Here is a 15386-nt window from a genome sequence, read left to right on the forward strand (position 1 = left end):
TTTATATAATTTATATAAAAATACTTGTATAAATTTATTTTATTTATTTTTTAAACGATACATCATTCTGGTGTATCAGAAATCTTAGGAATAAGATGTTGAGGATCACTATAAAAAAATAATTATTTAAATTTAGTTATTTAAAAGTTTAAATTATAAATAATACTTACTCAAGTAGAGATGGATCTAGACCTTCTTGAGCCATTTTTATCTTAACTGCTGGCTTTAATACGCCGACATGTAACATTTTAAAATATTTTCGGTAAACCGGATGCGTACAAATCGGTTCTAAATCATCAGAAATTTGATTTTGTACTTGGGCTTGAGTACTTTCGAGCTCTGGTTCATTTTTATCTGCTTCGTCGTGGCCTGGCGCTTTAACATCTTGGCTAGTGTTCGTGGTTTTCTCAGGATCATTATTATCAACAGTCTCGTTTTCTTTTTTCTCACAGTCTTTTGATTTATCTGGTGATTTAATTTCCAAGCCCGGTATGGATGAAAGCTGTAATAATTTATTTAATTAATGAAAACTCTAGTTCCATTTCAAACATTGAATCAAATGAAGTAATTTGAATTACCCTAGACTCAAGTATAACAACAGCGGCTTCTAACTTTTGCAATTTGTTTTCAAAATCATAAAGTTTTTCCTCGCATGTCAGTGCAAATTTATTTAAAAATGATACTGTCGTTACTATAAAATGATTTATAAATGATACTGTTCTTTTTTGATGAATTGGCGGTACCTGTAATTAAAAATACAAATAATTACTTATACTTACACTAAAAAAAAAAATTTATTTCAAAAGTCAATTTAACCATTGCAATAAATTGTCTAATTACTTAAATCTTTAGATTTTTATTACTTAAAAATTAATTCATTAGTAGATAAGATAAAAAATATTTTTTTTAAAAATGAAAAATAAAAATGATTTTTGAATTTCATAATAAAAATGAATGAATGTGAATATAGCAGATATCAGACAAATTTAAAATTATAAATAATAAAAAAAATAATATTTATAAAAAATGCACTTATTAATTTTTAAAATTTAATTTTATTAATTATTTACTCTATTTATTAATAATTATAAATTTGTCTGATGTCTGCTGCATTCACACTCGTTAAAAATGATCCTAAAGTTAACCGAAAATTAAAAATTTTCGGATTTTTTTTCAACAATTTAATTTGAATAAAAACAAAAAATATACCCAGGTAGAAAATCTAAAAAACTATTTTTATAATTTAATGTTTTGAAAAAAATCCAAAAATTATTAAACGTCAGCTAACTTCAGTATCATATAATAAAATACCTTAGTGTAATCAATTGTTGGTTCGACAATCGGTATACTATTGTCACTCATTATTATTATTGATTATTTATCCATCACTTTTATATCATTATTATTATTATTATTATTTATACTTGAAAAATTATCAAAAGTTATAACCACTATTTTATTACATTTATTTTTTATAATTAAGAGGCCTTAAATATATATGTATGTCTATTTATTATTACTATTGTTGTTATTATTGTTATTATCTATGATTATAAAAAAAGAATATACATATCAATTTTTTATATCGAACATATAAGAGCGTTGATGAGCATGACAGCAACTTGCTGTTTGTGTGATTGTCAAATAAATTTATGTAGACGATTTGAACGCCACCGAGTTTTATTTACTTGAACTAAAATTTTTTAAATATTCAATTATTGGTTTCTACTTACCCGCAAGTACCACAGAGGCAACTTTAAAATGTCCTTTCAAAGGACAAGACAAATTTTTTTTTATCTCAGTCAAGTTTTTTTATATAAATGTTAGACAAGTCCTGATTTTCTGTAAGTTTTCTATGTAATTTTTTTGACAGTTCTATACCAGACGGTTCAAGTTACAGACAATCTACTGTCAACTTAACCGCAACTTTTTGCTCTCCTATTTTTTCTCTATTAAGTTGACTTCAGATTCCGGCCGTAGCTTGAAGTCAACTTGCGGTTATGGTGGCTTTCATGGTATTTGTGGTGTTGGTACATTCTTTCTCATACCGACTGGCCATATAAGAGTATTACACATATGCAATATCTGATGATGATAAGAAAAGGATACATCTTATCATCTAATAATTCCAGTGTGTGGTATTTTAATATTATTTTAAAAATAATACAGCATAATATTAATTAATCTGAAACTATGTACACAATACAGCTGTAAAATGTCTCAACAAAAACTATTGCTTTGACACATTGTCAGAGATTGTGGATTTTTCAATTAAAACATTTAACATTTTCTCCGTAGACAAAAGCATCCACAGGTAATGTATATATAATTTAAAAAAAAAATACATTATGTGTGATTGGTTCCAAATTATTATCTTTAGCTGACCTATTCTTTACCCGTTTAGCGCACGTGAACGAGAACAAGTATTACATAGACAAACTACTCCAAAGAAACAAAATGCATCAGAAAGTGTGAAGTTGCGTCAGTTAACCCTGAAACGTTTATAGATTCACGTCTCAACGACCAGTATTCTGCGCTGAACAATCATCTAAATTTTAACCCTGTTAATATCAGATCAGTGCACCAAATTTAAACTTGTAAATCTCATCAAGTGTCCAGTTGACAGTGACGTTTGCTGATTTATTTCCTACATTAATCACGCAATGGTTTGTTATCTATTTAACTTGTTTGTTTGTTTGCTTCAAACCTTAATCTAATAGTATGATACCGCTGATAAATCATCAGCTTAATCATCACACGCAACATAGAATTCAATTATACCAGTCTCAATTATTCACACTTTTTACGTGAAAGTCCAAAGTCCGTTTCCACCTCCACCACTACCACGTTGTTCTGTCTAATAGACAGACAATCACAAAGTGTCATTCGTTAATTAACTATTTTATTTTTCACAGTCAACCAACATGTTTGTCCGTACTTACAACAAACTTGTAAAAAACCAACTGTCAAAATTGTTATCATCGCAGCAACGAAAATTATCAAGTCAACAGTCGGGAAAAAAATTCAAAGAAGTTGAAATTAAAGTACCATGGGGAAAACTAGCTGGTAAGTTGGTAAACAAATAAATAAATAGTTGAAGACTTGATAAATTAATTAATATAATTACAGGTAAACATTGGGGACCAACAGACGCACCGCCAATAATTGCTCTGCACGGCTGGCAAGACAATTCGTGTTCCTTCGATCCTCTGGCAGTTAATCTGCCATCAGACATATCTCTGATAGCCGTCGACCTCCCCGGACACGGATTCTCCAGCTGGATTCCTAAAGGACTCATGTACAACACTCTGCTCTACGTCCAAACAATTCACCGAATCAAAGAGTACTTCGGTATGGATAAATTCGGTCTCATAGGCCACTCTTTGGGCGGCATGGTGACTTTCAACTACACCTCGCTCTTTCCCGACAACGTTAAGTTCGTGGTAGCCTTCGATTACTTCAAGTACCCATCGCTCAATGCCGTCAAACACTTGCCGTTGTTTGCCAGGGAGTGGAACCAGTTCTTCAGTTACGAAAAACTCACGACACCTGTGCCCAGTTACCACGAAGAAGAGGCAATAGACCGATGGATAAAGGCATCGAGGAATTCACTTGATGAAAAATTATGTAAAATATTAATGGAACGCGGTGTAACTAAAAAACCAGACGGTACACTTTACTTCCACCGGGATCCACGTGTTAAATTATTTTTAACCGACACGGGATACACCCACGACCACCTGAAATTACTCGCGCGCCAAATCCACTGTCCCTACATGATAATTAAAGGAGAGAACTCAAAACACAACGAGCCCAAAGAATTTTACTACGACGTACTAGAAGAAATCAAGGAACAGTCCGACGATTTTCGCTTCCATACCGTCCCCGGGACTCATCACTTCCACATGAGCAATGCGTCCACAGTCTCCGCGATCATGAATCCTTTTGTATCAAAATACGCTTAAATTAATAGTGATTAGACAAATATATATATATAATTTATTAACTTAAATATGAAATTAAATTATTTAGATGTTTTTACAAACTTTGTTAAGTAAACAAAAAGAAATATATATACAAATATTAAATAAGTCATCAGAATAATTTAAATTTAAATATAAATATTACGAGCATGAATAATTGTAGCATAGATAAAAAACGTTCTGTACATAATACGCGGCGCCAAGCCGGAAGAAAAAGACCGAGTAGTCAGCGTATGTGATTGTGACGTAAGTCATATAGATACATATATATGTATGTAATATGAACTTGAAAGATGTAAGTACTGGTGACTGGCGAGTACACGAGTCGCGTGATTTTAAGTAACAGCAGTGGGGCTTCTCAGCGGCAGTTGGGCTAAAAATCCGCTGGTTAACGTCAGTTTATTCTTGATATTTCTCATAAAATCTGACTGCATTTTTTTATCAGTACCGGGTTTGGGTTTTTTAAAAATAAATTTAAATATTTTTATTGCAATTAAATTAAGTGACATTTATATTAGACTGTAGTAAATAATTTTAAATATTCCCGGTAATGGAATAATTTAAATTTCACGGTCAACTTAAAACTTGTCAGGTTTCACTTGATCCAGTTTAAATCTTGCCAAGATCTCGTACATAAACTCTGCAGTAAAAACTAAATATGTACTGAGTTTAATTATATATAAATGTACGTCTTTTAAATTAAATATAATAAGCGCGGCAGCGGGGTTGGAAGTAAATTACTTATATACTTTTTTTTTTTTATTTATATTACGCTCTTATTGTGGAGTAATAATTTTTTAAGTGCGCGTGCGTTTGAATATTCGAAAGGCTTACGATTTAAAGTCACCACGCACTCTCACGAGTCTTAGCTCTAACTCTGGTATTGTCTGGTATCATCAGTTATCATCACCAAGACTAAAACTAGTACTGGTTACTAGTTACCAGTGATCATTGCAAGTGTCATCACTTAATTGATAATAATAAATAACGCAGTATTTAATTCATATTTTGAATTATGAATAATTTTAAATATTGCGATTGACCAAACGAGACTTGGTCTTGTCTCTGAATATTTGAGGGTTAGAAAAAAAAATAGTAAATTTTATTTTATATATCTGTGATCTATTGATCTTTGTTAATTATTAAAGGAGTTTATTAAAGTATCTGTGTGATAGTTTAATTAGTGATAGTTTATTTTTGAATTTAAAGTGACAGTTTTTAAAAAAATCACCAATGAGCAAGATGACTGATCGTAAAATTGAGGGGCATTATACACCACCGACGTCAGATACTATTCAAACAAAACCTTTTCCTATTAGAGGTATTTTTTTGTTCTTTTATATTTTTATGATACTTAAAGGAGCAGGCATTTAAAAATTAGTTTCTTTTATGAGTACAAATAAACATGATCCTGAAGTTAGCAGACATTTAAAAATTTTTGAATTTTCGTATTTCAATAAATCAATTGTAAAAAAATAAAATAAAAATATGCACATGTAGAAAATTTAAAAAACTACAGGTGCAATTTTTTCAAATGTTTTTTTTTATCTTCTATCATCTAAAAAAAAATCCAAAAATTATTAAACGTCTGCTAACTTCAGTATCATAAATAAACATCCTGAAGTTAAGAGACAATTAAAAATTTGGTGATTTTATTTTGAACAATTAAATTTGAAAAAAAATAGAAACTAAAAAAATGCACATGTAGAAAATTAAAAAGACAACAAGTGCAATTTTTTCAAATATTTTTTTTTTTATAATTTATCGTCGAAACTTCAGGATCATCAAATAAACAAGTAAAATATTTATGATCCTGAAGCTGGCAGACAATTGAAAATTTTCGGTTTGTTTTTTAAAAAAATAAAAAATATGCACAAGTAGGAAATTTAAAAAGCCATGGGTGCAATTTTTTAAATATTTTTTTTTTTGTAATTTATCGTTTTTAAAAAAATTCAAAAATTGTTAGACCTCGGCTAACTTTACTGATAGTGAAATTAGCTGACAGTTATAACTTTGGATTTTTTTTAAACGAAAAATTACAGAAATAAAATTATTTTTAAAAATTGCACTTATAGTTTTTTAACTCTCTACATGTGCATATTTTTTATTATTTTTTTTTTTTTTTCAAATTTAATCGTCGAAACTTCAGGATCATCAAATAAACAAGTAAAATATTTATGATCCTGAAGCTGGCAGACAATTGAAAATTTTCGGTTTGTTTTTTAAAAAAATAAAAAATATGCACATGTAGGAAATTTAAAAAGCCATGGGTGCAATTTTTTAAATATTTTTTTTTTTGTAATTTATCGTTTTTAAAAAAATTCAAAAATTATTAGACCTCGACTAACTTTACTGATAGTGAAATTCACTGACAGTTATAACTTTTGATTTTTTTTTAAACGACAAATTACAGAAATAAAATTATTTTTTAAAAATTGCACTTATAGTTTTTTAAATTCTCTACATGTGCATATTTTTTCTTTTTTTTTTCTTCAAATGCAATCGTCGAAACTTCAGGATCATCAAATAAACAAGTAAAATATTTATGATCCTGAAGCTGGCAGACGATTGAAAATTTTCGGTTTGTTTTAAAAAAAAATAAAAAATATGCACATGTAGGAAATTTAAAAAGCTATGGGTGCAATTTTTTAAATATTTTTTTTTTGTAATTTATCGTTTTTAAAAAAATTCAAAAATTATTAGACCTCGGCTAACTTTACTGATAGTGAAATTCACTGACAGTTCTACTTTTGATTTTGTTTTAAACGACAAATTACAGAAATAAAATTATTTTTAAAAATTGCACTTATGGTTTTTTAAATTCTCTACATGTGCATATTTTTTATTTTTTTTCTCTTCAAATTTAATTGTCGAAAAACAAATCTGATATTAGTTAACTGTCTGCAAAAAAGGATCATAAATATTAACAGGAAAAAACTTTTTAAAATTTTATATTACAGACCAAAAGACATTTTTCCGCGTATTAAAAAAATTTAATTTCCCTGACAAATAATTTTTTTATAAAAATAAAAAAAACTCAAATGTCTGCTACTTTCAGTATCCCATAATTTTCAATTAAAATAAAATGCTAAGTATTTTAATCAATATAATAATGAATGAAAGTATGCTTGAGTTACTGTTGACACTCGCTTGTTGTATTTTGTATTGAGAAACTTATTTAACTAATAGACAACGAGTTATTGTATATATTTTATTTTATTTTTTTAAATTATCGCTTACGTCAGTTGACAAACAATATAAATAATTCTCTACGTAATACATTTTCCATATGCGTTAAAATAATTCTTTTTTTCTTATTTATATATCACCGATATTTGTGAGTAACCTATGGCCTCATTGCTTACTTTATTAGATATCATATCAAGGCCATTGAGTTTTTAAAATAATTATACTGTACATACTGTCGACAAATTATAAAATAATTTTATTAGATGTAATAAATTTAATATTTTATTTTACTCAACTTTTTATTGCCGTTATTAAGTCAATCTTATCGCTCACATGGACGTTGGACGGAGTAATTTATCATATATATTTTTTTATCTTTATAAATGATAACAATAAACTTAAATATTTGAATAAATTTAATTGGTTTATTTTTAAAAAATAATAATTATTTTTTTTTCACAGGTGAACGAGCTAATTTCGTAAACAAACCTCATGTAATAGCAATGGTCGGCTTGCCAGCACGTGGGAAGACATATATATCAAAAAAATTATGTAGATATTTAAACTGGATTGGTATAAATACCAAGGTCTTTAATTTAGGCGAATATCGGCGACATGCTACGACAGCATATAAATGCCATGAATTTTTTCGTCCTGATAATATAAAAGCTATGGCTATAAGAACCCAGTGTGCTGTTGATGCTCTCAATGACGTTTGCCAATGGCTGGAGAGTGGCGATGGCGAAGTTGCGGTTTTTGATGCTACCAATTCGACAACTGAGAGGAGACAAATGATCCATAATATTGTCGTAGAAAAAATGGGTTTTAAATTATTTTTTGTTGAGTCTATTTGTGATGACCCGGAAATCGTTGAACAAAATATCATGGAGGTAGTGTATTAATTTTATTTAAATACATACCCTAATAGCCACTTTAGCTTTAAATTGACAGTAATTTTATAATTTTTACCGAACAATTTGACAGCAAAAGTTGAAAAGAAAAATTTGCTGTCAACTTCGGGCTTTTCCGTTTTTGACGACAATTTGTATACAACTTTTTAAGTTAATTTATGATCCTGAAGTTAGCAGACGATTGAAAATTTTCGGATTTTTGTTTCAACAAATAAATTATGGAAAAAAAATAAAATAAAAATATGCACATGTAGAAAATTTTTAAAACTACAGGTGCAATTTTTTCAAATTTTTTTATAATTTACCGCCTAAAATAAAATCCAAAAATCACTAGACGTCGGCTAACTTCAGTATCATGTTAATTTGCATTATAATTCGGGTAGTAAATTTACGTCGAATTGTACAGCAAGTACACAAATCGTCGTCAAAAAAGTAAAAGTTGATGGACATTTGATGAAAAATTAAAGAAAACTTTTGAAAAGTAAACTGTGCTATTAGGGTATTTATATAAAATGGTTCTGTAACAATTAAACCGAAGACTGTTCAACCGAACGACACTTCAATCTAACGACATTTCAACTGAAAATAACCTGGACCCCCTTATTTAGGTGCCCTCTTATCAGGGATTTTTTGTCGGTTGAAATGTCTTTGGTTTAATAGTCGCAGCACCATATAAAATATTACTTTGTGTGATGATGAAAAATATAATTTTTTAGGTAAAGGTAAGCAGTCCAGATTATGCAAATATGAACAAAGAAGAAGTGCTAGCAGACTTTATGCTGAGAATAGAACATTATCAGGAGAAATACAATCCACTTGATGAAAGTAAAGAGAGTAATTTGTCGTTTATGAAAATATACAATACCGGTGAAAAGGTATTGGTATTTAAACATGAGGGTCATATACAAAGTAGAATAGTTTATTATTTGATGAACATACACATTATACCACGTACTATTTATTTGACGAGGCACGGCGAGAGTATGTTGAACTTGGACGGGAGAATAGGAGGTGACCCTGATCTCAGTGATCGTGGACGACAATACGCAAAAGCACTTGCCGAATTTATTGATGAACAGGACATACAGGGTTTACGTGTATGGACCAGCTGGTTGCAAAGAACAATTCAAACTGCTGCTGACGTTAATGCTCCCCAAGAAAGGTGGAAAGCTTTAAATGAAATTGATGCTGTAAGATTTATAATTTTTATTAAATATTTAGTTCTTGATATTAAGGCCATTCTCAGACAGTGCCCCTCACTTTTTAAAATTTTCAATTACTTTCAATTGTCATAAAATTATATCAATTGATTAAAAAAAATCAAAACCTTAATTGAAAAAAGGACATCGTAGTAGTAATTGCGCCGAGGTACAGATTAAAAAAAATTACTTACAGTTGATATCAATTGGGAGTTAAACGAAATTTCAGTAAAATCTTCATGTCTATTTTATAATACGGATTTTAAAATTTTTTATGCTAAAATTTATTCAACAAATTTTGTTTAACTCCTGCTTTAAAAAATAAGGGCACTGTCTGAGAAGGCAGTGTTACAATTCTACTCACAAAATCTCTACTCAAGGGAAGTAAATTCAACTCTACTCACTCACAACTTTACTCAGCCTCAACTCTACTCACATATTTTAACCTATCGATAAAATATCAATTCTTTATTAGAGTTGTAGCTGTAGAGTTAAACGAGTAAAAAAACTGTTGAGCAGAGTTGAGGCTGAGTAAAGATGTTGTGAGTAGAATTATAACACTGCCTCTGAGAATACCCTTAAATATTTATTTAAAATTTATTTACTTTCGTAGGGAATATGTGAAGAAATGACTTATGAAGAAATATCCAGTAAATATCCAACAGACTTTGCCGCACGGGACCAAAATAAATTTTCATACCGTTATCCAAGAGGCGAGAGTTATGAAGACTTAGTAGCGCGGCTCGAGCCAGTGATAATGGAACTCGAAAGACAAGGAAATGTTTTAGTTGTTACTCATCAAGCTGTACTGCGTTGCTTGCTTGCTTATTTTCTTGACAAGAACGCTGGTAATTTTTTTCTCAATATTAATATCAATGGCTTACTAATTTACCAAACAATTATACTATTAAAATATTTATTTTCATAGATGAGTTACCATACTTACAAGTACCTTTGCATACAATATTAAAACTAACGCCAGTTGCGTATGGTTGTAAGGTAGAACGGATTCGGTTACCAATAGATGCAGTGGATACCCACCGGGCAAAACCAAAGGTAGAAGCTAATTCTAATGCAATCGTTAAAAACAATGATAATTGTGTAGTTTAGATTAACTATCCGTAATGTATGAGTATGACATCGCACTACATGACGAAGGAAGGAAAGAAAAAAAATTAAGCGGCGTACTTATTTACAGCTTATCGCCATCAATAAAATGTTTTTTTTTTTTTTTTTTTTTATCAATCATTACTAACAAAATCACCCTCATCCTCAGCTTGTAATCAATCGCTCCCCATTAATTCGAGTGTGGTGCATCCCTACAGATAATTTCTCTACATTATAAAACCTCAAGAAGTTTTTCCCTACACAAATTAACTACAGATAAATTTTTACATCGCAGCAACTCAACAGAAGATTGTTTTCACTTCGTTCCATCTCTACATGAGAATATCTCTCAAATTATAAATCTCTACAGCGATAATTTCGTTTTGAAATTTTATTAATAAAATAGGTTAATTATATAAAAGAATGAATGAATGAAAGTGAAATTAAATTATTCAAATATTACAAGTGATGATTCATCCCAGCACAAAATTTAGAAAATCTAGCGGTTGCTGCTTTTAAACTAATGATCTTGTGTTAACTTTCTGTATCAATTATTATTTAATTAATATTCTTTGTTGTCTTTATATTTTTATTTTTAACAAAATATTAATTGTCAAGTAAGACAACCGTGGTACTGTTAAAAGATGATTTAAAATGAGTTAAGATACAGCACCTGTTGCTGTATATAAACCAAAGAGGAAATCAAGTTTAAGTACAGAAAAAAGTTATCGGAATTGATACGAAAAGTTAACACGAGACCACCAGTTTAAAAGCAGCAACCGCTAGATTTTCTAAATTTGCGTTGGGGTGAATCATCACCGGTAATATTTAAATAATTTAATTTCACTTTCATTAATCTATTCTTTTAAATAATTAACCTATTTTATTAATAAAATTTCAAAACGAAATTTCTACTGTTTGAATTTAGCGCCATGTAAAAATGATCGCTGTAGAGATTTTAAATATGAGAGATATGCTCATGTAGAGATGGAACGATGTAGAGTTAATTCGTGTAGGGAAAAACTTTGTGTGGTTTTATAATGTAGAGAAATTCTCTGTAGGGATGCACCACACCCCATTAATTATCTATTTTTAAATTAATTATAATAATTTTAAATAGAAAATTTTCTTTCCTTTCTTCATATTATTCCTTTCTTGTTACTCATGGCTTTCCTATAACTCATAAATATTAATTATCTTTTTACCAATTAATTTTTTATTTTTAACTTCACGTCATTCCACTCATTATTAAAACTTAATTAATTAATTAATTAATTAATATAAATAATTATCAATTATTAATTGGAAATGCTATTGAATAATATTTTAACTTTTTTTTTTATTAATTAAATAAATAAATCTTAACAATGACATGAATTTTTTTTTTTTTAACCAACAGACATCGGGTATTTATTAATAACCCGAGAGCAAGTTAATATATGCATATATGTATGGTTACATATATATGTTTTACGTACTATAACAAACAATATACGTCGTACGACAGAGTATTTTATTATTAAATTAATTTGATCGCTACATGCTTGGTTTTATCCATCAATTTATTATAATTATTATTATTTTTATTTATTCCTTCGCTAAAGAGTTATCAAAGTCATTTGTAACAATTGATACTGACCTAATTTATTGAACGCTAATTAATTATACCGAGTGATTACAGTAGAAAAAAGATATATCAAGATAAAATTAATTTCAGATCCCGGGATATTTGGAGGAACGATTCAGATGCAAAGGAAAAAATCAACACACCTGATAGCTATCGTAATTCATTAAATAAATTCAATCAATATCATTACTAATTATTATTACCGATTTTAATTCATATTATGACTTTATTTTAATTAACGTTTTTTTTTATTTTGTATCCCGAATGTTTACCGGATTTTATTTAAAATTAGCGGCATTTTTGAGGCAGCGGGCTGCCTGAGCTTCATGTAGTGCCAAATTATTTTATATTTAATAATAATAATTATAATTATATGATTAATTACTTGACAGTTTAAGTATACGAGTAGTTGAGATCCTAGTGGTTTATATTAATATTTTATTTAAATATATACGCGGGCATTTAATCGTTTTGTTTTTGCTGTTAATGATGATGTGATAAAAATGCTCAAAGCAGTGTGTGAATATTTAAGGGATTCTCAGTCACCCCCCCCCCCACTTTTTAACAAATTTCAATGATTCAACTGTCAGTGTATCAAAATTTTGTCAACTAATTTAAAAAAATAAGACAATATCGCTGAGATATAGATTTTTAAAAGTTGATGTCAATTGGGAGTCAAACGAAATTTGGAAAATAAATTTCAGTAAAATCTTCATGTCTATTTTGTAATTAGAACTTTTTAATTTTTTAGACGAAAATTTATTTAGCAAATTTCGTTTGACTTCTTATTGATAACGACCCCAAGTAGCACACTTGGCTTTTTGACGTCTATAAGATAGCGATTGTGAGGTTGTTTTGTTAGTTATCGATAAAACACCAACATGTTGACAAAATGATCAGAAATTTATGTCACCGAAAAAATATCTACCCAAAAGACTCGACACAAGTGACGACGAAAAGTAGATTACAAATAGGGGTAAAATAAGTCATTTAAATGACTTTTTAATTGACATGACAGGAAAAACAACACAAATTTTCTCTGTTTCCGGAAGCAACATTTCCATGTCTTATTTGTACCAAAAAAGGTGACTGAGACAATAAAAAAATTTTCTTATCCTTTTAAAAGACATCTGTGTCTGTGTGTTGCTCGGGAACTGTAAGAAATTAAAAAATTAAAAAAAAAAAAATTCTATATTTCGGCGAAATTTTTTTAATTGATTGATAGAATTTTGATACGCTCATGACTAGGGCCAGGATTTTTGCGTTAGTTTAAAAATAATTAATAATTAGTGGTGTGAAATTTTTAATTACGGGGAAAACATTAAAAAATTTTTCAAACAAAAGTTGTAGGAAATTTAATTTTATAAAAAAAATGTCTCTTATAATTTTTTCTTAGGACTAATAAGAAAGCCGTAATTTCAAAATTAAGATTTTCATAATTAACAAAATTTTGAATCATTCATTATGAATCTTAATTTTTGAACTTCGGTGAAAATATTGATCGTATAAAAAAATCATAAGAGACATTATTTTTAGAAAATTAAATTTCCTACAACTTTTGTTCGAAAACTTTTTTAATAAGACCAATATTTTCGCTGTAATATCAAAAATTTCAACTACTCATTTAAAAAATAAGGCAATAATCTTGTCCCTACTTATGACAGTTGAGTCATTGAAAATTAAAAAAAAGGGGGGGGGGGCTGAGAATGCCCTTAATTGGTAATTACATTAGTATAAATAAATTTTTTTCTCTCTTGATTATCTAAAATCAATGTGTTCTCTATCGATGAATTTATTTTTACTAACAGTTTTAAATGCGCAGCTAATACTTCCTTCTTATTAAAATAATTATAAAAAATAGAGTCTGAAAGTTTTAAATCGTTTTAAAAAAACTTTAAACTTAAAGTTGGTGTTCTTTAAACAAATAAATTAAAATCTGTCATGAAAATCCATAATGACAAAAAATCTAAACCAATATTTACAATTACACTTATTAAAAGTATAAATAAATAATATGTAAATTTTTATCAATACATTTTATCTTATATTACATATACATATTATATTATTATTAAATATTTTTTCTCTTGTACTATAAATTTTACTGTATTAAAAATAAAGTAATAGGGTCTTCTTACTTATATAAAATACAAACAATATTATTGTAATGTATTTATTTTTTAATAATTATTATTGCTCAAATTACCGTACTTTCATTACTGTATAATAGTTATCTTGTAGCAATATTAATAAATTAAAAAAATAAATATATTATATATTTTAATATATGAACATCTATCCGATGTAAACGATTCAATATTTAATAAATATTTAACACAATAATTTTAATATTTTTTTTATAAAAAAACACATTTTTTTTTCTTATTAATTATGCGGTAAAATATTATTTATTTATTTATTTAACGCCAATCGTCAATATGATATGAAAGAAGAGTAACAGGCGAAATAACGCTTTAAGCGATGGATTGTAATATAAATATACAAAAATAATGAAGACAAAAAAATTGCACGTGAGGGGTTCGTGGCTAGTCGTTGTATTCCAGTGCCAGCTTTTTGACAGACCTTCGAAAAGATGGGTAGGGATGGCCACAGAAGTTCACATTCGAGGAGATAGCATTGATCGAATTAGATATTCTGTTGATAGGCTCAAAACGGACATAGTTTTTGGAGGATTTTGTAGTATTTAGCAGCCGGCTATATCGTAGGTCCGTTTTGGGGCAGATAAATTCAAAACGTTTTCAAAGTATTTCTGGGGAGTCAATGTACCCGTTGATTACCTTGTAGAAGAACAAAATGTTAACGCCTTAAATTCGCTAAATAATTGATATGAAGGTACTCATATACTGCATCGGTGTCCAAGTCATGGCCTGTCTGTTGTAAGAAGTAAGATAGGAACTTGGAGAATCTGCGTTGGATTTTTTCGAGCCTAGTAACCAGTGTTTCGGTATGGGGTGCCCAGTTGACCGAGTTATATTCCCTAATTGGTCTCACCAATGAGGAGTAGAGACTAAGCAATGTAGTAACGTTGCTAAACTCTTTGCCTTCCCTGATGATGAATCCGAAGGTGATAGGCCTTTTTATTAGGATTAGTAGTATTATGAAGGCAGCAGACAACCGACGGTGCTGAGAAAAAAAATTTCTTTCACTTTCATATGCCTTGAATTTGACCAGGATCGCCGTCTAAGAAATTTAATAGAAAATCTAGTCGGACAAAAATGGTTTTTTTTTTTTTTTCGGTGAAATGTACGGGAAGTTTTGGGGTTGTCCTGCAGGTTCAACCATTTTTTATATTTTTTTTCGGTGAGTCTACACGGAAAAAACGAGATAGTAGTGGCTACTCTCTGGGATA

The 15386-nt window shown here is 28.9% G+C and overlaps 3 protein-coding genes across 5 annotated transcripts; 2 read left to right on the forward strand and 1 right to left on the reverse strand.

Moving 5' to 3' along the window:
- Positions 1 to 21: 21 nt before the first annotated feature.
- LOC130668892 (WASH complex subunit 3) lies at positions 22 to 1640 on the reverse strand. The gene is made up of 4 exons (XM_057471402.1): positions 1312 to 1640; positions 579 to 743; positions 171 to 502; positions 22 to 108 (listed from the first exon to the last, which is right to left on the reverse strand). Exons 1-4 carry the CDS (start codon positions 1360 to 1362, stop codon positions 63 to 65), a joined length of 594 nt encoding a protein of 197 aa, XP_057327385.1. The 5' UTR covers positions 1363 to 1640; the 3' UTR covers positions 22 to 62.
- Positions 1641 to 2090: 450 nt separating this feature from the next.
- Positions 2091 to 4101, forward strand: LOC130668890 (probable serine hydrolase). Of its 3 annotated transcripts, XM_057471399.1 has the most exons (4): positions 2097 to 2314; positions 2405 to 2666; positions 2916 to 3066; positions 3130 to 4101. In XM_057471399.1, exons 2-4 carry the CDS (start codon positions 2664 to 2666, stop codon positions 3963 to 3965), a joined length of 990 nt encoding a protein of 329 aa, XP_057327382.1. In that variant the 5' UTR covers positions 2097 to 2314; positions 2405 to 2663; the 3' UTR covers positions 3966 to 4101. The 3 variants fall into 3 exon arrangements, with proteins under 3 accessions (XP_057327383.1, XP_057327382.1, XP_057327384.1); XM_057471400.1 differs by lacking the exon at positions 2405 to 2666 and having other exon boundaries at positions 2091 to 2314; XM_057471401.1 differs by lacking the exons at positions 2097 to 2314; positions 2405 to 2666 and adding an exon at positions 2798 to 2820.
- Positions 4102 to 4261: 160 nt separating this feature from the next.
- LOC130668885 (6-phosphofructo-2-kinase/fructose-2,6-bisphosphatase) lies at positions 4262 to 14105 on the forward strand. The gene is made up of 6 exons (XM_057471390.1): positions 4262 to 5304; positions 7635 to 8062; positions 8800 to 9273; positions 9896 to 10130; positions 10211 to 10338; positions 12107 to 14105. Exons 1-6 carry the CDS (start codon positions 5217 to 5219, stop codon positions 12161 to 12163), a joined length of 1410 nt encoding a protein of 469 aa, XP_057327373.1. The 5' UTR covers positions 4262 to 5216; the 3' UTR covers positions 12164 to 14105.
- Positions 14106 to 15386: the final 1281 nt, after the last annotated feature.

The sequence above is a fragment of the Microplitis mediator genome, chromosome 5 (genome assembly GCF_029852145.1).
Source record: "Microplitis mediator isolate UGA2020A chromosome 5, iyMicMedi2.1, whole genome shotgun sequence".
NCBI lineage: Eukaryota > Metazoa > Arthropoda > Insecta > Hymenoptera > Braconidae > Microplitis > Microplitis mediator.

What these genes read in the sequence shown, in the direction of transcription:
- LOC130668892 (XM_057471402.1), bottom strand. Translation starts at nt 1,362, where the DNA reads ATGAGTGACAATAGTATACCGATTGTCGAACCAACAATTGATTACACT. An exon ending in CAACAATTGATTACACTAAG is followed by an intron (nt 744 to 1,311) that starts GTATTTTATTAT and finishes TTTTAATTACAG; the next exon opens with GTACCGCCAATTCATCAAAA. An exon ending in CTAGATCCATCTCTACTTGA is followed by an intron (nt 109 to 170) that starts GTAAGTATTATT and finishes ATTTTTTTATAG; the next exon opens with TGATCCTCAACATCTTATTC.
- LOC130668890 (XM_057471399.1), top strand. An exon ending in ACCATGGGGAAAACTAGCTG is followed by an intron (nt 3,067 to 3,129) that starts GTAAGTTGGTAA and finishes ATATAATTACAG; the next exon opens with GTAAACATTGGGGACCAACA.
- LOC130668885 (XM_057471390.1), top strand. Translation starts at nt 5,217, where the DNA reads ATGAGCAAGATGACTGATCGTAAAATTGAGGGGCATTATACACCACCG. An exon ending in AAAACCTTTTCCTATTAGAG is followed by an intron (nt 5,305 to 7,634) that starts GTATTTTTTTGT and finishes TTTTTTTCACAG; the next exon opens with GTGAACGAGCTAATTTCGTA. An exon ending in TTGAACAAAATATCATGGAG is followed by an intron (nt 8,063 to 8,799) that starts GTAGTGTATTAA and finishes ATAATTTTTTAG; the next exon opens with GTAAAGGTAAGCAGTCCAGA.